The 25,111-nt window shown below is 42.1% G+C and overlaps 1 protein-coding gene across 4 annotated transcripts; it reads left to right on the plus strand.

Annotated features, from left to right (window-relative positions):
* The first annotated feature begins 55 nt into the window (after positions 1 to 55).
* Positions 56 to 25,089, plus strand: TMC5 (transmembrane channel like 5). 4 transcript variants are annotated; one of them, XM_072349670.1, is made up of 24 exons: positions 56 to 179; positions 270 to 353; positions 8,877 to 9,038; positions 9,565 to 9,761; positions 10,179 to 10,283; positions 11,137 to 11,223; positions 11,961 to 12,060; positions 12,683 to 12,773; positions 13,089 to 13,337; positions 14,498 to 14,649; positions 15,145 to 15,289; positions 15,834 to 15,989; positions 16,340 to 16,506; positions 17,272 to 17,350; positions 17,701 to 17,798; positions 19,054 to 19,149; positions 20,195 to 20,270; positions 21,043 to 21,176; positions 21,938 to 22,111; positions 22,365 to 22,443; positions 22,706 to 22,795; positions 23,998 to 24,099; positions 24,401 to 24,446; positions 24,961 to 25,089. In XM_072349670.1, the coding sequence occupies exons 3-24, from the start codon at positions 8,965 to 8,967 to the stop codon at positions 25,077 to 25,079; spliced, it is 2,616 nt and encodes an 871-aa protein (XP_072205771.1). In that variant the 5' UTR covers positions 56 to 179; positions 270 to 353; positions 8,877 to 8,964; the 3' UTR covers positions 25,080 to 25,089. The 4 variants fall into 4 exon arrangements, with proteins under 4 accessions (XP_072205771.1, XP_072205774.1, XP_072205772.1 ...); XM_072349673.1 differs by having other exon boundaries at positions 9,568 to 9,761; XM_072349671.1 differs by lacking the exons at positions 56 to 179; positions 270 to 353 and adding an exon at positions 3,338 to 3,438.
* The last annotated feature ends 22 nt before the right edge of the window (positions 25,090 to 25,111 follow it).

Consider the following 25,111-nt stretch of genomic DNA (forward strand, 5'->3'; position numbering starts at 1 on the left):
CTGAGGCGCCTCGACTGCAGGGGGCGCCCGCGGCCGCGGCCCTTCCCTCAGGCGGCGGAGGTGGGGTTGGTTCGCGTCCCCCAGAGCGGCCGTTCCCGGGTCGGTGCGGCGGCGCGGCCCGGCGGATTCGGGGGGAGCGTCTGAGGACTGCGCGCCGTGTTGACTCGGTGCTGTGTTCGGTACGGAGCTCCCTCCCTGGTACGGCCGAGTGGGTTGAAAATCAGGGATTCAGGCTCTGGGGCGTTTATCTTCTTACTCCTCTTCCCTAGGGCAGCACAGAGACACGAATAAAAACCTTTTCGTTGGAGTGAAGTGATGCCCACACACCCCGGCAGCGAGGGCATGAGGCTGCGGTACGTTGGCTTAGAAATAACGTCCTGTTTTGTCACCCTCTGCTTATGTCTGGTGTGAGGAGCAACGAAATCTCACAGACGTGTGATGTGTGGTTCTGTCAGGTCCTCAGCCTGAACTCAACTTGTTGTGAGCAGTTCTTACCTTTAGTGTGAAAAGACACAAAGAGAGGAAAAACGAAAGCACTCTGTGGAAAAATAAAAGTAATATTTCTGCAGCAGCAGTAAAAATGAACCTCTGGGTTTCAGGCTGCTGAGCCAGGCATTGGTAAGGACGCTTCTCGCACCTGTGTGTTATCAGCTCAGGTACATGATTTTCAGATGGCTTTATTAGCAAGAAGAATCCATGTGGTCACATCAGTTTGCATAATAAAACCATAAAGCGTTAGCCATAAAAATGCAAGCTGGCATTTGCATGTACTGCAAGTAGCGTAGGTGTGCAAGGTTATCGGTGTGTTTGTGTATGAGCTGCAGGAAGGAAAGAAGGTGAATACTGAGACATGGAGGTAACTTCCTTATTGCACGGAATTACCTTCCACAAAACCATTTGGTTGATATTCTTGATTTCGTGCTGGTATATTGGTCTAGAAAATATAAAATAGTGTGCTTTTTATGTATTTTTCCTATGAGAAAAAGCTATAGCACGTGCTGATGTTTCCGTAGGTCACTGTGAAGGCCTGCTCATAGGGCAGGAGGTCGTGTCTGCTGTTTCTTTGCGTGGTGTTCTCCCAGGTGGCACATTTTGCATTGCAAATCCTGATGCTGTGTGGCTGCAGGAAGCTGGGCTGCACTTTGGCTCTAGGATGTACAGGATCTGCTGTCTGTAACAGAGCCAGGTACTGCAGGGAAATGTGTTTACGGGGGTTATTGTGGTTCCTTGGTTGAGCATTGCGTTTAATGCCCACTGAATAACTTCCAGTTGATCATTCCTGAAAAACTGGGCATTAGAAATTGAAACCCCTGGAAGTCACGTTGTGTTGCTCAGCATTCATACAACATCTGCACCAGCTGTGTGCATGTATTGTACCACCAGAGCCTAAGTGCACACTTTTACTGGTGCATGGAAGCCAACCAAGCATGGATACTTGGCTGTGGCTGCACAGCAGGGCCAGCTCTGCCTTGAATAGGAATTGTTACGGTCCGAGGCTTTCACACAGTGCTATCTGGGCTGTCAATATTGCTGTTTATTTTTGTTCCTTTTCTTACCGGTAAGAATAAAAAGAAGAAAGGTAATCATAATAACTTGCTAATAAGATTGCTGTTCTGAAATGCTGTGTGATGGAAAGAACTCTTAAAGAACAGACATAGATAAAGATTGCAGGGACTGCAACGAGGTTGACTTCCCCAGGAATCCCATGAAATCATTCCCTCTTCTCTCTGTTGACGTAGTGAGAGCTGTTCAGAAACTTGGCAATGTCTCCGTTCATTTTTATGATTTACAGCAATCTTGGGTGGGAAAGCAGGAAGAGAAAGTGTGCTGAGGAGATGGGAACAGGTGATACAGCCGGTGTCAGTCACACGTGGGGCCGCAGCCACTTCCTCTCACGTTGTTTCTCCTATGTGCCCAATTCACAAGAGCAGCAGTTTTCAGCCTGTGCTGAGCACAGAAGCTTGTGCCGTGTTCTGCCGTGATCGTGGGGGTCTGGTGCTCTCATTTAGTAACAGCACATGCTTCCAGGACACTTTGTGCGTATGTGTGTGGTTCTTAATGCTCAAAACAACCTGAGCTTAGATTCAGGGAAGTTCTGAGTGTTCCATTCTAGGGACTTCTTGTATTCAGCCACCTCCCGTTCTGCTGGGTGGGCTGTGCCACGTACAAGCGGTGGCTGGATCAGTACGAGAGATCTCCAGACAAGTCCTCTGCAGTCACGCCAGGAATGTTGCTTTGGGCAAAACATGGTCTTAAAGCAGAACTAGAAAATTTCACCTAACTGTAAGGAACACATCTGGCAGAGGATGGGCACGGTTCACCTGAATTCAGAACTGAAAAAGCACTGTCCACTTGCTAAACTGATCCTCGTGCATTACAACAGTGCAGCTTCCGAACACAGCAGGTTGGTTTGTGACTGTTTCCCACTGGCTGGTAAGGCTTTAGCCTTTAGTCCAAAGGTTGACTGACATTTTGTTTTTATAGGATCGTCATCATCACCATCTTGCTTATCAGAGAAGCTAGTTAGGAATAATTTCTGGAAGCTGCAAGATACGTGCTTGCTGTGAAGGTGGAATGTGCCAACATGGTGTAACAAACTGTGTTAACATAGGAAGGAATGGATTCTGTACAGAATCGGTGAAGAGCAGCCCTATGGGTGTGGTACAGCAGAGCTGGTCTAGTCCTCCTCCTGTTTGTCTTTTCACTGCTGCCTGTCCCAGTGGTGGCTGTTGGGCCCCACACTGAGTTCGACGATGCCTCTTTGTTGAGCAGACAGCAGAAGCCTTTGGGAAGGGCTGGTTGTGCTGGAGGAACACTGGGTCCAGCTCAGCGCAAGTAGGGAAGGAACAGCCTTCAGTGTCCTGCCCTGCTGGGTGTTCTGGAGAAGCTCCCTCATGCCCCGTGCTTGCCTGGGCGCTCTGTGTCACCGTGCTGGTGCTCAGCTGTAGCTTCAACCAGTCCATAGTTCTGTTCAAGTCAGCTTGAAAGGAAGATGTGGAGGGGAGGTGGTGAATGTGAAGTACTGCCTGGCTTAGCATGTCTGTGTATATATATAAGTACTTAATTATCCCTGAGTGAGCTTTCCTGTAAGAAATAAAATGGTGAGGTCAAGGTTTTTCTTTATCTCTGTTCTATAAATGATTAATCCAGGGAAAAGGGTAAATGCATCGTGTGCCTAAATGTGGTTTCTTTGTACCATTTTATTGTGTTGTTATTGCGATCCAGGCAAACAGCAAAGCAGGCGTTTATTCACAGCGGGAAAGAAAGTGAGACTGCGATCCGATCAGGCAGGCACGGAGCCGTAAGCGCAGGATACCGGCCGGGAGGGCAGCGGGCCGGGGGCGGGTCCGGGGCTCCGGGAGGAGCCTGCGAGGCGGGGTGCCGGGCCGGGCCTCAATGCCGTGCACGGTGCGAGCCGGCGGCCGTTCCCGGCTACAGGTAGGGGCGGTGGGGGGCGGCTCAGGGCACCGGGTCTGGGCTGCGTAGGTTCTCCGGTGCTGGGGCTGGCAGGTGGTTCCGCTATGCATCTGTGTCGGAGTTGTCACTCGAGCGGCCGGCCGGGTATCCTAGGGCTCGGTGTTGGTGTAGAGGAATGTAACTTTGAAAGCTGGGCTGCAGGTTTGCTCAGGGATGTGCACGGCTTCTGCGGGCTGGGAGGCGAGCAGCCACCCGCTGCTGTGCCCTCGTTGTTTCATCTCCCTGTTCATCACTTCAGAGTTCTGCTGCGTTCAGCTGGAAGGGTTGATCACACATGGATCAACTGCCGCAGCAGCTTTCGTCGTTCCCTGGCGTGGTGAGGTGTGCCAGCCTTGCTGGGATCACCAGCTGGCCGCGTGGCATCTGCTCTTGCTTTGGGGCCACTTGGTTTTCAGACTCTGCTAGTTAGTGCATGGATGTGGTGCTGCGTTTTCTGAAGAGTGGGTTGTGATTTTCCTGAATTGCACCAAGTCATGGGAAGGCAGAAGTAGATGGGGAAGGTTTTTATATTCTGGCCATGGAAGTAGTGAGGTGTTGTGGTACTGCTCTGTGGGCAGACATAACAGGAACTGGTGCCGTGTAGATGTCCCTGCTCACAGTTTCTTAAAAAAAGCCTCTAGTTGTGACTAATGTAGCCTTTAGCTTCTGCATGCTTATTGCAAAGTGGAATTGTGATGTACTCACACACTAGGCTGTATTTTAACTTAGCTGTATTTTGTCTGAGAAGAAAGCATTTAGCGTATGTGAAAGTAATTATCCAGTAATTTGAAAACCACATACAAGGATCTTGAAGTGCGAGGAGAAACCTGTGACTCTGCTCTGCTGACTGGTTCTCTCCAGCCGTTTTCTGGCTTGTTAGTTGATTTACTAGCGTGCAGTGAATAGCTTTTGTGTCTTTTCTCAGGGTCATTGTGAATGCTGGCTGCACAAATAGTTATCAGTGACAATAACAGAACAGGAAGTTAAACTAGAAATGACAAACAGAACAATACCTTTTTTTTATGTTCAACAACACTGGACATCTTCAAAGCCCTGTTTGTTACCCAAAATGATCGTATCTGTAGTTTTAATGAGGTTTTCCAATTGAACTTATGAATGAGACTCCTGTAACTGATACTGCTCATCAAAGTATAATTTGAAGGTTGCATTTAGTCTGGATAGGTGTCTATTGCACACACAGCATAAACAAAGCTTTTTTTAAGGCAAAACATTAGAGCTGTTGTTGTAATCAGTATCTTGTGCCTCTCATGGATGTTCTGTGATAGGCTGTCTTTACAGTGAAAGCAGAAAACTTAATTCCAAGCAAGTGTTCTTGAATTCTTTTTATTGTTGATCAGACATTTCCTTCTAGTGCGAGTAACTGGTAACGTTGCTTAACAGATAGACTTAAAAACATTCATTTTGTGAAGCAAGACTTCGTAGTTTGGAAATGTAGTCGCAAGATTGACTTGCATTGATAAAGTGATGTTTGTCTTAGCCTCAGTCTATAAGCAAGGTTAAGTTTTTCAAGTGTTTTCAAGAGAAATGTTCATAGTTTATTATTCTTGCTAATCTTTCCTGTAGGGCAAGCAGGCGTACTGTATTTATTTATATATATTTATTTACTGTATTTATTATACCCTTAAGTTCCCTGCTCTAGTTCTGGTAGTTATTATATATCCCTGATTGTTTTCAGCCAGCTCTTAGAATTTTCCCAGTGACTTAAGTTGGCAACTTGAGGTCGGTGGTAATAAAATAGAAGCAATGAAGAGATTTGTGCTCAAGGAGATCTCTGGGAAGAGGACTGGTTAAGGCAATTAGGTAATACAAAATCACTGTGGTATGTTTGTTAGTCCATAAGGGTTGTGATTGCGTGGGATCTTCTAGGTAGAGGAATGGGTAATTGTGTGGCAGATTAGGTAGAATGCTATGAACTTCACTCATGGTTTGGACTGGTTTCCATGACAAATTAATGAATCTGAGCTTTAATTCATTGCTACCAGGCAAAATTTTGAAGTGTGTGCGAAGTTCTGAAGACTCTGGACAGGGTAATTAAACTGTATATTGTAATTACTTTTTTAGATGTTTCAGTGTCACATTCATTATAAAGGTGTCTAAACTAAGCTGAAGGAGTCAAATCCCACTTGAGATGCTGCAAACATAAAGTAGCTGGCAGTCCTCTGAAAGCAGGTGGAGTTAACTTGTGAACAAAGCAGACAGGATGAAAATGTTGTAGTTTTACTATTCTGCAGCATAGAGAAATTACAAGAGGACTATTAAATGGAAAGGACAAGGCAAACAAATGAGGGGAAAAAATGGGTATAGAACAAATATGGAGCTGAGCTCTTAAGGCTTAAACTGTAGCTGTAGACTTTGGGAGCAGCCTGTAGTGAGCAGAGTCCTTCAGTAGGATGTTCCTCAGTGTCAGTTGGGTGCTGTTTTACAAGCTGATGTCAGCCTGCATGGCTACCCCACACCCTACTCCCTCTCGTCAAGAAAAGGTGGGGGGATGGAGAGAATGGTATGTGTATTCTGGTAGGGACCGTTGTATTATTGGGCTAGGAAATGCCTTTCTTTGTGAGCTGAGATCCATACAAGGTGCTGGCAGAGGCAGCAGTGCTGTGACTGTAATGACAATGCTGTCGCTCTCCCCCGTTTTCTTCCTAATGTTCTTGTCTGTCATTTGAATGCTGTAGTAAGCAGATGAGTCTTTGCTACCATCACGTCTTTCACTGTGAAGATCTTTGAAGCAGGGGCTGTTTGCATTGCTAAAATTTATTGAAAGTCTAAGATTATAAAACTGACATCAGCTCCTGTTGTTGACTGTGGTAACGTCAATAAAAGCCAATGGCAATCCAGTAAGAGGTGGTGTTTGTCAGTATGGACCAGGTACTTTGGCAGTATGCATAGAAATAATTGGCTTTCACTTCCTTGTATGATTCACATTTGTTTCATTGCTAATATAACAACTTAAGGTCAGGCTCTTAATTGTAGTATGTGCCTTGCCACAGCTGGCAGGCCCTCCCCATTTTCTGAGAGACTTCCCAGTTTGTTGCAGCAGTGTTGAAACGGTTGGAGTTGAGTTAGTGGAAAAGCAGGGATGAGTATTGGAACCTAATTGCTGATGGAACATGTCTGTCTCTCAAACTCATTTTTGGCTTCCAGAAACCAATTTGATTTTTCAGTGTGAAGCTGTGTGGAACATAGTCATGGGATGGTGTAAGTGCAAAGCAAAGGGTCCTTAAAGATCATCCAGTTTCAACTCCCTGCCATGGTCTGGTTGCCACCTGCCAGGTCAGGCTGCCCAGTGCCCTGTCCAGCTTGGCCTCGAATGCCTCCATTGATGGGGCATCTGCAGCTCTGGGCAGCCTGTGCCAGGGTCTTACCATCCTCAGTAAAGATTTTCCATCTAACAGCTAACCTGAATCTCCCTTCTTCTAGTTTAAAATCATTCTGCCTTGTCCTGTTGCTATCTGCTCATGTTAATGGCAGTGTCCCTTCTGTTTATAAGCTCCCCTCAAGTGCTGGAAGGCCGCAGTGAGGTCTGCCTGGAGCTTTCTATTCTCTTGTTAAACAGGAGGGGGACTCGTGAACAAAAATAACTTCCATAATGATGGAGGGCTGTTCAGTCATACCCTAGAAATTAAATGGTCTTTATGCTAAAGGAAAACATTCAACCAGATGAATCAGTTCTTCCGTAATTTGTTCCCTTTGTTCGACACTAAGTAAACGATGATGTAGTTCTGCAACTTACTGTTTGCACTGACTTACAGGATTTGTGTAAGTAGAATTCGTTTCATTTATTCCTTTTGAGGAAAGCAGGTAAATGACGGTGTGAGGGCTTTCCTGTAACACAATACCGCGTCAAAATGTAGTTTAGCAAGCCATCCATGTTTGATTAATATTCTAAAGGAGGATTAGTGTCTATGGCAGTAAATTACCCAAACAGGAGTGGATGAAACTAAATCGGAATATTTTCTCGTAGCTGTTGGTTTGTGACGTGAAAGCTGTTATTTCTTCTGGGAATTGATCCAGAAGCATGAGCTTGCACTGCTTGGATCTTCCTGCTTTATATCTTCACAGTGTGTTGAAGGAATTCAGCAGAAAGTACCCTCTCTCCACCTATCCTGTAACTTACTTACTTATCTATGATTTTTAAGCCAACTGACCTTAAACACCTTCTGTTCTCCAGTGTGAGAAGTGAACAAGATTTGTCTGTTTGCTTTCCAGAATCCAAACTGTCACACGACAAAGAGACACCACCCTGAGAAGGGAAGGTTTGCCAAGGTTTTGCTTTTTATCTTCATCAATGATCTTTGTTCTTCAACTATTTATTTTTTTTCTTTTTTCTTTTGGAAAATAACTTTTTGAAGGAGAAGGTAAGTCTAAACTTCATGTCTGCTCCTGGAGCTGTGATTTGCTGGATCCCATCATAGGTCAAAGAAGAGAAGAAAGTGTTTTAGCTTGTGTATTTCATGCTTCTGGCTTTTCCAATGAAGTGTGACTGATAAGAAATCTATAAACAGACAGAACCTCAAACCACAAACCAAACCAATGATGTACACATCTGATTTGACAGAAAAAGTTTCTTATGATTTTTGGGTTTGGAATGGAGGAAGTAGGTGGATTGGTGTGTTGTCTGTGCACCCTTGTGTGCTACCTGCATAGCCCTGGCTTGCTACTTGTACACCTATAGCACGCATGTGCACCCCATCCCACTCCAGAGCATATTGTGTACACAGAAGTCCAAGGAAATCCTGACACTTGGGCTCTGCTGTGCATTTTACGACTCAGAGGAAATAAAATGGATAATTCTTGGGCATATTGGAGTGTCTTAGTGAGCCTAAGGTCTCGAGGTCTTCAAAATAAGTAAGAGAAAGAACATGTACATCATCATGATATAATGAAAGTGTAGACAATTTCCTAATTATAGAGTAAGACTTAATTCAGTCAATCATCAGTGTTTACATGCAGATCTCTTCGCAAGTCATCATGCAAAACTTGGACAATGTTTTACACCTGTATGTCTTTAGAGTGTCCAGGATCCTTAGAGGTGAAAATGGTGTCAATCATGAGCTTGTTTTGAGCAAAGGAGAAGATTTTGGCAGGCCTGTAAAGCCAGACAGATGCATTAAAAAGGCGCTGTACAATAATCTGTTTGGAAGATCTCTTTTCTCTGTCTGATACTTTCTTTACAGCAGCAGAAATTAAGTGAAAATCACTCAAGACAGAAAAGTTGATTGAGAGTGTAATGTTAAATGAACTTCACTTTTATGGGAGTGGAGCTGAGATTAAAGCAAGGTGTCTGATAGGTTTTGCCAGGTCTATCATGTTATTTATTTATTTTTATTATTTTGTATTTGATGAGGTTCCTTTCTTTCCATTGTGTGTGTGTGTATATGTGTATGTTTTGTAATTAGGTCTGAAATCAGTCTACCTAGGATTGTGTTACTGGAGCAGCAGAGACAAAAATAAGGAAGATTTCTTTTCTCAAAGCAAAGATTTGCCATGTCTTACCATCACAATGAAGCCTTTGAAAATCCAGACTACCACTTCTCAGAGACGCTGGAAGTTGACAGGAGGTGAGTTGATTTCATCTTGCTGTTGTGACTGTGCCGTGAGAAATCAAGTTATTTATGTGCAGGGCAAACTTTTTCTCCAGAGTTTTAATTTGTAACATGCTTTTAATACCTCCTTTACGTTTGCTTTCTCAGACACAAGTTTTTGAAGCTGTCAGGAGGAAGGTGTCAGTCAAGAGAAACTGCATGCTTGTTTTTCACGTGTTACAAATTTTATCAGTTAAATTTAAATTTTATAGCATAGATGTTGTGGATGTTATTGATTTCCAGTAATGTTTACTTGTCTTAACTTTTCAAGCACTTTGTCCTGTTAGGTAGGCTCCAGGCCAACTTCAAGTGGAGAAAGGCATTAATCTTTCTAGTTCATTTCATGGTCAAGTCAGAATTTTTATGTTGAAGTTCCAAATATTAGTATCTGACTTTATTTTTTAATATAACCAAATTTGATGATAATAGGTAACAATTTAGTAAGCACATCTATTGAAAGGTTTTATGGCACTCAAGGTTTTCCATTTTCTCATTCGCACAGCAGGAATTCTCAAAAGAATCTCTTCTCTCACCAAAACCCCTACGATTCGTCATACAGTTACCAAGGAGAGCACAGAGAGAGAAGACAAAATTATCCTCCAGCCATACCAATGACTTCCCTGAGACACAACTCTGAATACAGTGCAAGTTTACCAAGAGTTGAAGTCCTGAGCAGAAGTCCATATGGAAGATCCCAGGGTATGTAATTTCTCATATGAAGGTGCTTAGAAACAAGTCACAGCTCACACTGTCCTGCGGGCAGTACTGCCATTCTGGAAGGCTCGAGTCTCTGCACAGATCTGTGTTTGTTGGCAGTGGATTTTTTTGCCTTTTTCCTAGAAGGAGTCCAGGTATTAAATTAACAAGTAAGAGCACTGACTATTTTATTAACACATCGGTAAATGCTTGCTTTTATGCACGTCATAATTAATTGAATAGTAGGATGTACATTGGAAAGAGAGAAAGAAATTTTGTTAATATTTTGTAGATCCTGAGTAGGATATATTGCCATGCCTATAGTAGAGCTGTGTTTAATCACAAGGGCTGATATTCTGGATGTGTTAATAATCCATAGCAGCGTGCAACTTTCTGTGTAATTCTGATTGCCTTCAACAGATAATCTTTCCTTCGAGCCTGAGCCAGAATTGGCATACAGCACAAATTCTGCCTTCAGTCGTCTGGATGACCCTTATACTCACAGATTTTCCAGTGCATCAGAAGGTAAGACACACAGACTGCGCTGAATCAGAATACTGATGTCAGTCTCACCCAAAAGCCTGCTTCAAGTATGAAGATTTTCACATAATGAAAGGACTCAGAATACATGAATTATATTTTACTATATAATTGTAGCTGAATTTTACAGTGTTTCTGAAAGTGATGATCTTTGTTCCTTGAGCAATGAAAGCTGCAATACCTATCCCTTTTAACTGAAACTCCCAATAAGCTGGTCGTCATAAAATAAACTTATGCAGTTATTTGAAGAAGCATACTGTTGGAGAAAATAAGAGGATAGGATGCATTTTTCAAGACTGTCTTTAGTTACTGAATTTGTTACTATGTTGTCTAAGTGTAAATTGTTATAGTGGTAAGTAGAGATTTATGTTAATGATATAGAGTGGACTGAAATAATACAGTCTGAGTTCTCTTTTAGGCCAGCATAGCCACCTATCATCCATTTTCTGGGAAGAATCTGCTCTTCCTATATCCTGTAATCTCTCTGTTACAGTTTGTTTCCTGCCTAATGCTTCTGGAATGTGATTGAATGAATGTGATTGAACTTGAATAATGAATGTATACATGTATGAATGGGTTAAATGTGACAGTTTTTCATAGTAGGAGAAGACTCGATACCACTTCCCCAGCGTGTGTCTGAGAGAGATTGCATGCTGTCATCAAACATTACCTTGGAAGAAGGTAGAGGAAGAATGCATGTTTGCATGTAGTTAGAGAGATGGAAGGGTATATTTTTAAGTTTGTTTGTTTGTTTTGTTTTTTAATAAAATTGAAATTTGAATGTCTGAAATCAGTTTAGCCTGGGAGTATCCAGGCTTACTAAATGGTGCTTGTTTAGATAACTTCGTTCGGAGACGCAGCAGAAGACCATCTGATATCATGGCGTTTTCAACCATGTCTCAGGCAACTCCAGTGTACAGAGAAGGTAGGAGTTTAGAGAAGTGTTCTTATATGAAGTAACGTCTTGCACGTTATACTGTGGTTGATGCCGTTCTTGATTTATCATCAGGATTGCGTGTAGTTTTTCTGTGGTTACAAGAGCAGCTTGTTTTTTTTGTTAAGGCTAGTATTGCATCTTTTGTGCTCCCTAGCACATGAGAACATAAATGAAGTACAATACAGAGTGATTTCTTGTTAAGAAGTTCAGCTTCTCTTATTAGGATGTGCTTGACCAGTTGATGATTTATTTCAGCCACTGTTTGTCTTGAGTTAGCATCAAACTCCAATTATGTGAAAACAAGGTGAATGTCAAGTAATATCTCTGTCCATTTTACCAACATGAACTAAAATCACAGCATAACCCAAAAGCTTAGATTTCAAGCTGATATGTAGTGTTTTAGAAATGTGACTCTATATTGACCAGCACTTCAGAGTTTGTCAATGTTTTGTCTTCCTTTACAGTACAGCTCTTTGTATTAGCATTCAACAAACAGGAGACAAGTGATACTTGTATTTTAGTGTGCAGTGTTGTACTACTTCCATGTGTCTGTATTAGAGTACTGGTAGAAATAAGGATATTCTAGACAGAATCATTAAGTCTTAGAACCTTACACACATTAGCAGCTGTGAAAATGGGAGATGATATTATATAAATTCTGGATTTTTAAAAATAAAAATTACTATCTTATCTCCAAATTTGGATTTCTCATTATTTTTATGCAGAGGAAAAATTAGTTGGAAGTCTTGCAAGCATGTCCAAACGTGAAAGGATTAAAGCGATCCAGAAAATGCCAGAAACCATGAAAAGAAAGAGAGAGATCAGGTAAAAATAAAACCTTATCTGTTTAGCATTGCAAGCAGTGTAATTTTTGACATGTAGCTATCAAGGATGTGTGTTTGCCAGCTGCTCAACTTTGCTTTGTCCCTTTGAGTACAAAAAAAACCTGATAGTACTTTTTTATTAGCTTTTAAAAAGTTAACATCTTGTAAGGGAAAATAAAGATGGTTCAGTGTCCCGTCTCTGGGTGAGAAGACTCTCTCATGTAATATAAAACACAATAGCGAGGCCATGCCCTTCTGCATGCAAGGATGTCTTGTGGCTGTTATTCAAAGGAAATTTGAATGCTGGCCGTTAAAAACGGAGAAGAGAGCACATGATTTCAGACATCATTTTGATCATTGCGTACATTTATTTAATACACGTGAATATATTTAGATATTGTTCCTGGCAGTGACATTTTAGAGCAGTTGGAATGTGATGTTGTAGCTCAGCTTGAAATGGACAAGGTTCATTTTAGCATCTATCACAAGAAGAACCAGCCGAACCACCTCGAGTTGTATTGGCTTGGTCATGAGCACATGTTTGCAGCAGCTTCTTTGGCTTCTCGTTCCAATTATAACTCATGCTGTAATGATCGTCACTCCTTTCTCATGTTTTCCCACAGGAATAAAGTTCTCAAAGAAATGACAAAGAAATCAGGGGGCCGCGGTGCTCAGTGTGGCTGCTGTACGCATTGTCTGCACAGAGCAAGAGTGGTGAGTGTCAGGCATGTCAGTAGGGAACAGCTGGGGCGAGCACTGTAGCTGCAGTGTTGTTACCAATTCCAGAGAGACTGGACATCTTGTCACCTTACTTACAAAAAAAACCTCAACATTTTATTTCTTCACTGTTCGTTGATAATGACATGCATTATGTAGGAACAGTGTTTAAGCATTTTACGGTGCATTTAAGGGTGGAAATCTGTTCTTATCATCAAAATGGAGCTGTAAAGATGTGCGGGTGTGTTATGTGGATTTGAGTCCCGTGTAAGGCTGCTCACTGAGGCTCACCTCTCATCTCTTGTCCTGTAGTCACTTCGGCGATTTAGAAATAGCTTGTCAGAATATTTTCACCGACTGAATTTCTGGCACAAGACTCTGAAGATCATCGGTGGAGAGTTTGGAACCAGTGTTCTTTCTTACTTTATTTTCTTGAAATGGCTGCTGAATTTCAACATCTTCTCATTCCTCATAAACTTCGGTTTCATCACAATCCCTCAGTTTGTTACAGCAGAACCAAATAACCTTTCGTTCACGGGTCTGGAGCTGCTCACTGGAGCTGTAAGTATGTAACAATGGATGTGTGTTGTTTTTCTATTTTAAAAACTCAGGGCAGTGTAGAAACTAATTATTTCTTCTTAAGAGATGGAGGTTAATTTTTACATGGTTAGAACAAATATTTCATACATACTTGAGGAAAAGAAGCTGCATCAAGTGTTGACTCGAAGTGCAGTGTAGGTGTTCTGATGAATTTGTCTTAATGCAGACGGTTGCTGTGTTCAGCAATGTAGCAAATCTTCTTCATTCTTGTAGAAAGCAGTGGAAGAGCGGAAGTCAGGCGTTCTGGAGACAACTATAATAGTCTTTAGGGGAATGTATTTCCCATGCTAGTTTTCCTCTAAAAATACAGTGCTGATTTCAATGTGTGATCCTGAGAATGTTGCTTATTTCTATTGCTTTGCTCTTCCAGGAAGCATGCAGATCTTTGTTTGGCAGCCTGTTGAGCTCAGTGTGGCTTGTAATAGAAGAAACTTCTCAGTTTATGGAGATTGTTCTATTTGGGGCATAAAATCTCAGGCTATTTGGAAAGAAAGGCTTTGTTCTAAGTGTAGACTTGCTCCTTTTCTTTCTATCTTTGACCATTTTAAGAATTGTGTCCATTTAGTTGTTGTTAAATGATTGCTCTGGTTAAAAAACAAGTTTCTGCTTCCCCCCAACACTTAGTTGAGAAGAAATGTTCTTTTAAGAAAGGTGCCTGCCGTTTCTTTCTAGGGTTGGTTTTAAAGTTGTGTATTTTGTATTAGTAACGTTGTGTAGTTTTGCAGCGTACGGTCACTGTTGCAGGAGTTCCGCTGTGATGTTGTAACTCAGCTTAGAATGTCACTTGTTTCATTCCTGGTTCCTTCATAGTCTCAGTTTTTTAGTACAGAACTTTTGCTCCTAAGAAAGCAGTGATGATGCCTTTCCCTCTTAAGAAATTTTCAGAAGATACCAAATCATGCAAACGTTGATTGCTCGCAATCATCCATATAGAACAAATCTTTTATGTACCCCTAAAAGCTCTTACAGCTTTTAGGGGATACAAGGAAAATAAAGGACCTGGTATTCACAGATTTAATTACTCCTCTGATTTCACTGTACAGAAAGCTCCCACATGTGAATTAATCCTTAGATGGTGGTACTTCTAGCAGAAGTTCTGAATGATGTCCATATATTTTCAGGGTTATTTTCAACAAACAGTACTCTACTATGGCTTTTACACCAATGCTACAATCAGTCGTATGAAGAATGGTGCATCGTACAACATGCAGCTGGCATATATTTTCACTGTTGGAATATATTTTGTCGTCTGTTTGCTTGTCTTGTTGTTCAGGTAAACTAGCTGTATGTTCTTATTTCACCTATATTATCAAAAAAACCCTGTGTGGTTGGCAGTCATAGTTGTGTGGGCATATTTCTGTAAGTTCTTGCTTCTAAAAGAAATTCTGCTCAGAGGACAGTCTCATGCATAAAATCCTTATTTGAAGAATGAAGAATCAGTGCAGAATACTAAGGGTCATGCAGTGAATCCCAGTTCAAAACAACTAATCTCATGATCCCCCTTTTGTAACATGTTGCTCATGGTACTGACGTGTCCTCCTGAAACTGATGAAGTAAAGATTGTCAGAAGCAGCTTGGTGAAAGAACTGTGAGAGTTGTCTCATAAATTAAAGTCTGTTTTCTGTGTATTTTTATGTGAGATGCTCTGATGTAGACCTGCTAACCCAGAGAAGGGAAAGAAAAACTAACAAATCCCCACTCATGCTCTGCTGTGTAAACTTGATGGATTTTCCTGTTACACGTCTCACAAATTTAATTCTCATTGCAGCATGGCAAAATCATTCTGCAGAAACTTTATTAACCCTCAGACGTACTCTGGCAATGCAAGCAAACTTCTCTGCACTTGGGACTTCAATATAACTAATGAAAAAGCTGTGAAGTTGAAACAAAAGAATCTCAGCACACAGATAAAGGTAGAAAATACAGGAGGTTCAAGAAGGTGCAAAGGTACCGAATCAGCATGCTGGAGTCACTCTGCCAAAGCATGTGCACAAATAAGTTTCTGGCACAGTGACTTGAACATGATAGTCCTGTTTCTAATAAACTTCAGTCTTCCTGGCTGTTATGTTTATTTTGGTTTTAACTCTTGGATTTGTCTTAGCTACTCATTTTTCATTTCTCTTTAAGCTACATTTAAATATTTATACTTATATATTTTCCTATTAAATGAATCTCTGAGACTATTAAATATATGCTAAACAGAATATTGCTCCTGTTTTTCCTTTTTTCATATTAACTGTTTTGTCAAAGAAGAGCAGATTTGCATGAAATGTTAAATACAGTGTAGCTGTCGAGATAAACAACTTTCAGGATAGGAGCACAAAGCTGACTAGTGAACTTTCCCACTGTACCAATATTCTAGAGGGGGAAAAAATCCATCAGTCTCTTAGGCAGTTACCTGAAACAGGTTTACGCTGTTGCCCAAGGAATTCTTCATTGGGATTTATTTCTTTGCAGGAAGACCTCGCTGAAGAAAACAAAGAAGCTCTAAATTTTTCTGTAACAGAGAGAATTTTTCGTATTCTTATCCATCTTGGGTCATGGGCTGCTTCCCTGGGAACAGCAGTAGCTGCATGTGCTGGTGTTTACTTCCTCTCCATTAATAATCTACGGGTAAGTACTGATTTTGCAGCCCCTCATCCCAGCAGTTGTTTGCCTCAACTTGTGGCTGGCTTAGTGTGCAGCTGCTGCCATTAAAGAGCAAGAGGAAGGCCTGCCTCTCCTTTGTCCTGCAGATGGTTTTTGAAATGGGGCTCCCACAATGGTCCTGTGTAATTCATAGGAAGGTGATGGTCACTGTGCTGCTGGACAGACATGGAACTGTAAAACAGGATAACCTCTAATCTGAGAATATGTAAGGATGTGTCAGGTGTCTTCCCTGTGGAAACACCCTGAGGTAGCATTTCAGCTAACGTTCCAAGTTTGGGGTTAATTTTTATTCTTTTTCTTTCTTTCTCTCAAAGCTCTTTATGAAGGGATATGGAAATGACCTGGAGGGCCAAGCTGCCATGTTGGTGCTACCCATTGTTACATCCCTCCTCAATGTGTTCATCCCATTCTTCTACTCATGGCTTGGAAACCTGGAGAAATTTCAGAATCCCAAAAGCAAGATATACGTCGCTATTGCCAGGTATTTGTTGCTACCTCCACTTAGTGCTTTTGGCCTGAAGTTGTCTGACTCTTTCACAACGCTGTACCTAGGTGGTGTGGTGGGCAGTAGTGAGCCATGGAGCAGGTGAATTCATCTTCCCAAAAGCTTCTGTGTAATCTTAGCTCAAAGTTCTGTTGGCCTCCTGTAAGCCTTCTGTCTGGAATGATGCATCGCTGCATGAAGACTGGCCCTCATTTCCTTCCCAGTTAGCAACATGGTGACCCTGGGCTCAGCTTTGTAGCTCCCATTGATGGTGACTGGGCTGTGGGCCTCCTGGGGGAGGGAAAAGAAGTGCTAAGAAGAGTGAAGAGGTTTGACGTCATTGCAGGTACCTGGAATTAACAGTGTAACCTGTGCTTCTCAGACCTTCCTTCTCTGTGGAGTCTGTGCCCACAGCCAGTGGCCTGTTTAGCAGAGGCCTGTGCTAAGGTTGCCCCACCTGTCCTTGATTCTGCCAGGACATTAGAGTAATGCAGCACCTGAGCTCCAAAGGTTGCTTCTGTTCTGGCACTATAGCATGCTGTTGTTGTAAAATAAGGCAGTAACCTCTGACCAGCAGTCATCCTGCCATTATTCTCTCCAGTGAGGTTGCATACCTCTGCATAGAATAGCCGCTCTGCTACACAGAAGGCTCGAAACCCGGGAGTTGGACTCGATGATCTCTAAGGTCCCTTCCAACTCGCACGATACTGTGTTACTGTGATACCAATTGCCAGTGCAGTGACTGCTGCTTTTTCTTTGTAGAACTATAATCCTGAAAATATCCATCATTGGAATACTGTGCTACTACTGGCTTAATGTTGTAGCTGCATCGGAGTCACAGGTAAAGTTTCAAAGATATATATCTTTGACTTACAATACCTCATTAAGAACCACTTTGATGACAGGCCTGTTCAAGCAAAGAGAAGTAGCTGTAGTCTCTTGGACAGCTGGATTTGCTAGCCTAATTTCTTCACTTGAATTTCTAGAGGAATGGGTAACTCGTTTTCCTACATTCAATTTAGACCTCATCTGGTTTGCAGCATTCTTCAGTGAGAGATCAGCCATTAGTTAGGATGCTAGCAAGGCTTTGGTTCATGGCACATGGTGCCCAAGCATTCAGGAATGTTAGATTTGCATCATTTTTCACTTCCAGATGTACATGTGTTTGTTTTTTCTTTCCACCCCTTAAAGTGCTGGGAAACGCTGATTGGTCAGGATATCTATCGTCTTGTGTTGGTCGACTTCATATTTTGTTTGCTTGGCTCGTTCTTTGGAGAATTTTTGCGAAGGTGAGTGCATTTCTAATCTTGTTTTTCTTCATTAGCCAAGTATGTTTTCTTGTTGTTTTCGTTTCACTGTTTTGTTTGTTTTTTGCTTTTGAGAAAAGGAGAAGTCCAACAGAAGGATATTATGTGGTACAACCGCCAGCTCTACCAGGCATAGTCTGTGTGATTAAGCTCTCAAATGTAGAGTTATGTGGCATGGAAAGTGAATTCTTTTAAGTGTGTGAGCCAAAAATCATTTCTTTCTGGAGTCTGTTGTGTGTCCCTCCTGGTGTTAAATGTGATTTTCCACTGTGATAATGGTGCTAAATTTTTACCTGCCCTACAAAGCTTTTTGGGATCTTAGCCACACATCTGTAGGAGATCTTTACAGTTGTTTGCCCTTCACATGAGATGAGAACAAGATTGGTTTACAAATGAGGACTTAGACCTTTACGTTAATCTGACACAAAGCAGTGTTGAGAAGCCCTTGTAAATTTTCCCTCCGCAGCTCTTGTCAGTGTACTTTAATCCTCTCGTGTTCTTGCTCTCTTCGGATAGGAAATTACCTTCAGCAAAAGGTCACAGCTAATACGCAGTGTCAGCCATTATGGATGTCATCTACTAAGCTCTGCAGAAGCATCAGGGTTACAGCCATAAAAGATTAGAAGTGCAATTGCTTGTGATTACTTAACCCCCAGCCAGCACAGCCCTCAAGCATTCATAGTTGTAATGTGGCTATCAGATGGCACCGATACCTACATTCAGGGCAGAACAGGATAGTTACCAGAATCTTTCCCTTTTTTGCTACAAAAACAAACAACAACAGAACCTGAAACTGAATCTTTCTAACCCAGGAAAAAATGAAATGATAAAATGAGATTGACGGTCTTCCACGTACTTGCTTACCTGTGTGCATCTCAGCTGCCTGCAACATTGCTTACATTAAAGTAGAATATACTGTAGAGTATATTAAGAGTATCAGGTTTTTTTTGGTTGAGGCTGAGAGCTTTCAGGATTCATGAACAGAGAAGTTAAGGGTTTTTACTGAGGTAAATCATCACTTCGTCTGTTTAATCGTGAGCATAAGCATACTTCTCTGATATGATTACAAATCCTCTCCCTCGTCAAAGCAGCTGCTTTGACTGATGTGTGGTTAAAGGAACCCTGAATGATCTGTCACTGATGATTGCATTCAGGAGGTAATTTGTTGAGACTTCTAAAATGAGTTTAATTATTTAGCAATTTTTTTTTATTATTATTATTTTTATTTTTCACCCAGAATTATTGGAACTACGGTCTGTGTAAGCCTGGGGGTGCCAGAATTTGATATTGGACGAAGTGTTTTAGATTTGATCTATGCTCAGACTTTGACCTGGTAAGTGGTCAAAACCTTATTGGTATTTGGGAATGTTGTGGAACATCCCGATTCAGATATTTATGGGTACTTCACATCATGAAAGCCAAGATAAATGCCCAGGGGAGATGATATATCAAGTACCTTTGTAAGGATGGTGACTTGCCAGTTCTCTTTGACTGAAGTTATGACCTGCAGTACCTTGTGGCCTCCTGGTCTGAGAGAAAACTTGATAAGAAATCGTAGAATGGCTTTGGTTGGAAGGAACCTCAAGGATCATCCAGTTCCAACCCCCAGGCCGCAGGCAGGGTTGCCAACTGCCAGATGAAATACTAGATCAGGTTGCTCAGGGCCCCATCCAACCTGACCTTGAACACCTCCAGGCATGGGGCATCCACAGCCTCCCTGGGCGGTCTGTTCCAGCACCTCACCACTCTCAGTAAAATCTCATCTAAATCTCCTCTCCTTTAGTTTAAAATCATTCCCCTGTGTCCTATTTCTACCTGTACAGAAGGTTGATTTCCCTCCTGTTTATGAACTCCCTTTAAATACCAGAAGGCTGCAATGAAGATTCCCCATAGTCTTTTCTTCTCCAGGCTGAACAAGCTCACCTCCTTCAGTTTGACTTCACAGGAGAGGTGCTCCAGCCCCCTGACCCTCCTCTAGACCCTTTCCAACAGCTCCACATCTTTCATGTGTTGGAGGCCCCAGACCTTGTGCAGTCAAAGGACATCCTAAAGCTTTAGTTGCTTCCCCACTGGAATAGAGTTCTTGTTGAAAGAGACTCTGTACTCAGTTCTGGAACAGCTGCCTTATTTACCCCTTATTTCTAAGAATGAGGGCACTCCTCTAATTAATAGGAGTTTTGCAAATGTCTGTGTAGGTGTGTTTGTTTGAAGCTGTATGTTTTTAAAGGCTAACTTACTGCTACAGGAACAGTGTGAATGTAATTACAAATATTAACTGTATATGAAGTTGGCGTGATATTTTCTGGCTTGAGTACACTGAGCTCTGTAGGGGATTGTGGAAATACAACTTTATTTCTCTTACAAATCCTTTCTCTTAGGATCGGTATTCTCTTCTCACCCCTGCTGCCTGGTATCCAGATGATGTCATTTTCTATAGTATTTTATGTGAAAAAGGTAACAAGATTTACATATCTGCTTCATAAAATGCCATGGAAATTACTCTGTTTGAAATCTGCGCAGGATTTATTAGGTTGAGTGCTGGGATTGCCTGGAGGCTCTGGGGCTTTGTGCTTGGGGAGCTGTTTGGTTGGCTGTTGTTTTTTGCTGTTATGTTTTAGTGGGTTTTAGTTTGTTTGTTGTTCGTTTGCTTAAAGAAAGGAGCACAATTAAAGCCTAGGAAACTAACAGCAAACAGTGCATCTGTCAGTACAGACACTCAGCCTGTTGCTATGGTTCTGCATTCCCACTATCCCCAGCAACCTGCCTCCTCCCCCCAAAGCACCTGGGTTTAAGTGGGGAGATTCTGCTAAATATCAAGGGAGAAGCTTTCAGAGTTCTTTGCCTCAGTCGTGTGACCAGACAATGGATTGCTTATGAGGTGTCTGAACAGTTTGTAGTGTTAAATATAGAAGAACAAAGCTATAACCAGAAGCACAGATTCAAACTTCAGTGAGCTGCGGGAAGTTTCATGTGTGCTCCAAAAGCAAACTCTGCTTATCAGAGTTGTGTAAAGCCCATCAGAACCTTGTATCATCTCTTAGCAATTGGAAGACTGGATTCTTGAAGTTCTCTAAAACTAGAGTATATCTGTCAAGTTCTTAGAAAATAAATTGATGGAAACTTTTAATTGGTGCTTTTCCAGCAGTTTCAGTAGGGTTGACTCCAATGCATTTGAAGTGGCAAGTGATGCTATTCTGAGAGTGAATGTACCTTCATCTCTTAAAAGGTCAGTCTGATGAGGAATTGCCAACCTCCTCGCAAAGCATGGAGAGCTGCTCAGATGACAACATTCTTCATGTTCCTTCTGTTTTTCCCTTCCCTCAGTGGAGTCCTGTCTGTCATTGCAGTCACTGTCTGGAGGTATGGAGGAGTGCTGACATTCAGTTCCATTACGTTGTGATGCGTGACCTGACACCAGGCAGAGGAAATCTGTGCTAACTGCTAGTGGCAGGTTTCAGATGTTCATGGTGTTCTGTGTTCTGCAAACAGGCTCAGTGAGTTTGCAAAAATGTGGTTAAAGCAGGAACTTGTCCCATAATAAAGTGGGAGGTGAGACAAGGTTGCTTTCAAGTTTTGGTATAGTACTTAAGTGTCACAGGAGATCCTTTGATTTGGCCTTTCCTGCTCCTCAAACCTTTCTGTGAACTTGCCTGCTCCTGGGCTTAAATGCACTGGGTCTGCAATGCAGAAACACCTGCACGGAAACAGTGCAGGTCAACTTCTGAGCTTCTGGATTATTTGCAGATATCAGATGGATTTGTTTGTTTGTTTCAAAGACTGTTCAGAGCTCCGCAATGAGGCATCTGGGTTACTGGCAGTGTTTTAAAGCTGCTTTGTTTATTTTGTACCTGTCTGAATTGGTCCAATTTCAAAGCAAACAATGTTTCTCTATTTCCATCTATCCCAAAATGTTATTTTTTTCCCCCAAGATCTACCTCGTTTCACCACAGCCATGTCCAGGAGCTGACCCCAAAAAGGTCAGCAATTATAGATATTGTCAGTTCCCTGAGGGTCCCAAGGAAGCGAAGGGCAGTAGCAAGGCAGAGAACGACAGTGCATTAATGAATTAAACCCTGTGTTAGTATGTAAAGCATTAAATAGTGGCTTTCTTATGCTTTCAGGTTGAAACCTTCAAAAGGATGTGGACCTTTCCGAGGTCTGCCTTCTATATATGCAGCAATCTCTGAGTGGGTAAAAATACTGGAAAATTACGTCGATTCCAAATGGGTAGCATGGATCTACTACAACTTAATTACAAGTGAACTTTTCTTCTTCATCCTCTCCGTCATTGTCCTGTAAGTATCTGCTGGTGGAAAGGACATGAAGTGGAAAAACCTGGCTAGGCTATATCCATTCTCTGTAACAATGGCAGAGTGCATTTCTAATATCTGAAATGATTAACGTAAGGGAAACTCATGTATTTGAAGTATGTGAAGAAGTCATAAAACCCACTGTTTTATGAAATGAATCAAGCTAAGTGTCTGTTTAAGCAGTGACTGGGAGGAACATGGTGGTATGAGTGTTCATCTGTTGGACTTTTTTATTTAGAGTTATTACTTACCTCTACTGGCAAATAATAAAAGGAAGAAGAACCATGGCCAAGCTTTTACGTGAGCAAATCGTTAATGTAAGTTTGACTTTCGGCTTCATTTTGTTTAAAATTTGGCTTTCTTGTCTCAATCTGCTGTTGTGCAACTGTAATCTGCTTTTCCTGTGGCAGTGCAGGAAGGTGGAAGCTCTCCTGTCAGCTGTTGGGAAACTACTCACAGAGTGTTGTTGCAAAGGAATGTTATGTTCAACTTCCTTTGTAGATCAGTTACTTGTAGACCTTGAGCCTCCCTTAATTCTTGGTCCATTCCAGCTAACGATCCAGTGTGTTTTGTGTGCAGGAAGGAAAAGATAAAATGTTTTTACTTGAAAAACTACGTATACTACAGAGAACACAAAACCCATTTGCACCAAGAAGACAAGACCAGCAGGTCAGTCCAGTAGCTCAAATACCACTGTTTCAGTGCTCATTACAGTTGTGTGGGATTCCTCTAGACTTGTGAAGATGCTGCCCTTTCAGCTGTGTCCGTATGCAATACTTACAGTGCTTGCTTCCTAGCTCACCCCAGAAGACAGAAGGATACTTGGAAATTTCCTATTTGCTCAAGAGTAGAATTTAACCTGGGAAGATGTATAGAAAGATCTTTGCCCTCGCTATTTATGATTACGAAGCTGCAGGAAAATACTTGTAGCCTGGTCACATAATGATGGTCAGTAAAGAGCTTGGTCACACTTGGACATTGCCTAGAGTAAGAAGGATGCTGCTTTCCTCCTCCGACTCCAGCTTTCCTCCGGGCTTTATGTTTTGTGCCCTCCCCACCCATTTTTTCAGCTGAATTAAACAGGGTTCTCTCCACACAGCATCATTTGACACTGAAGATTTTTGACACCAGGCTGCCCAGGGGGGTTGTGGAATCTCCTTCTCTGGAGATATTCAAGACCTGCCTGGACATCTACCTGTGTGACCTGGTGTAGGGAGCCTGCTTTGGCAGGGCGGTTGGATGATGGTCTCTGGAGGTTCCTTCCAACCCCTACGATTCTGTGATTTCTAATTTAAAATCTTTTTGTTAAGTTGGTGTTGCTAGCTGAGCCATCAAATGAGTGTTAAAATGTGCACACATGGGTGCTCTGTAGTGTTTGAATTAAGGCCAAGTGAAAACTCTTTCACCTACATAGCTGAGAAGCAGAAGGGTTTGCTAAACCCAGGTAAGCATCTGTCCCATGGAGAACAGCTTGCCAGTGCTATTCATCTGCAGTCGCTGCTCTGCTCTGCAGTTGCTCAGTGCATTTTTAGAGCTTCAAATTAAGGCAGGACCACTTTTATTTTCTTCACATATTTGTGAATATATTTGTGAATATATTTGTGAATATATGTGAATATTTTCACATATTAGTACGGTGCTGTTTGCAGAGCACTGAGGTTGCATCTCCATATCCCTGTGAGATGGAATCCTGGACTACACAAAGGAAAAAGCCTTGTCACTCAGGCAGTCTCTGTTGGCAGCGTATCAGATTGCCTTTTGGTTTCTAGAACTCTCCCTAAAGCAGGTGTCGCAGATGTGGATGCTGACCATAAAGCCACAATTGGAAGCTGTCGTGTATTTCTGCTAATGTCAATTATCCTGTCTTTCAGAGAAGCTTTTCTCCAGACCGCTCATCCATGCCACCTGCCCAGCAAGAACCAAACTACTCAGGAAGGACATCTGACAGAAATCAAACTGCATCCTACAATGAGGTGAGAGTCAGAGAAGGAACTCTCTGCTTGATGTCCATTGTCTGTATCATGCCCTCTGCTCAGTATAGGGACACGTGTTGGACAAAGAGGACATCCCTTATATGTAGAAATAATTCTAAAGGATTGATTTGAGCAGATAGAAAATATACTTGGAGTAGCTGTTGGAATATTTGTGCTCCTAGTCCTGCTTGAGATGTAGAGGGAGTATAGCTTTGTTATGGGTAAAGTATAACTTTAAATACAAGATAACAGCCACATGAGAACAACACTGACTTGCATCTACCTCTGATTTTGTTTCCAGTATCCTTATTCTGCTGGGATCTCGAGGGCAACTGGCTTCCCATCTGGTAAGCACAGAGAAAGCAATGCTCATAAGCTCAGATTACAAGTGTTTGATTTAGTATAGACAAGATACAACAGGCTGAGGTTAGACACTTCAGCATCTTCTATATAGAGAAAGCAAAAAGACTGAGTTATTGGGGTCAAAACTCTCCACAGAACATGCTTGTTGGTGGCTTATTGTGATGGTAGTTGTGACTCCTGAAGTGATCACTAACTTCTGTACGCAGCAGCTGAATTTCTGTGGGTCAATGAGACATTTTGTCTTATGGGAACACAGGCAACAATATATTACATCACTAAGGGAGTACTGCATTGTTTGAGAAGTGGTTGTTAGCAGTGTGGAGTCCTTAGCACATGGTGTGGTGAAACAGCTATGGAAACTTTCATGGTAGCTTCCTGGTTTATACAAACGCATTCCTTCAAACAGATGAGACCTTTAAATAGTGCAGGCCTTCTAGTAGAGGGCGGTTATTGTACCTGCATCAGCACACTTTAATTTACTTCCCTTGCGAAAAACAGATTGGGAAACATCCCAGCCAAGCAGCAGCTCAGGGATGTCTGAAGCAGTGGCCCTCGCTCTGCGTGCCAGACAAGCAGCTCAATGGGAAGATTTAAACGACATCGACTTTCAGCCATGAGCAGACACAGCCAGCAGTGGATGCTGCGTAAC

This window comes from Excalfactoria chinensis, chromosome 14 (genome assembly GCF_039878825.1).
Source record: "Excalfactoria chinensis isolate bCotChi1 chromosome 14, bCotChi1.hap2, whole genome shotgun sequence".
NCBI classification, from domain to species: Eukaryota; Metazoa; Chordata; class Aves; order Galliformes; family Phasianidae; genus Excalfactoria; species Excalfactoria chinensis.

Excerpts from the sequence above, each read along its gene's own strand:
- TMC5 (XM_072349670.1), top strand. The coding sequence starts at position 8,965 with ATGTCTTACCATCACAATGAAGCCTTTGAAAATCCAGACTACCACTTC. Across the intron at positions 12,061-12,682 it reads AAAAGAAAGAGAGAGATCAG|GAATAAAGTTCTCAAAGAAA; the intron begins GTAAAAATAAAA and ends GTTTTCCCACAG. Across the intron at positions 17,799-19,053 it reads TTTGGAGAATTTTTGCGAAG|AATTATTGGAACTACGGTCT; the intron begins GTGAGTGCATTT and ends TTTTTCACCCAG.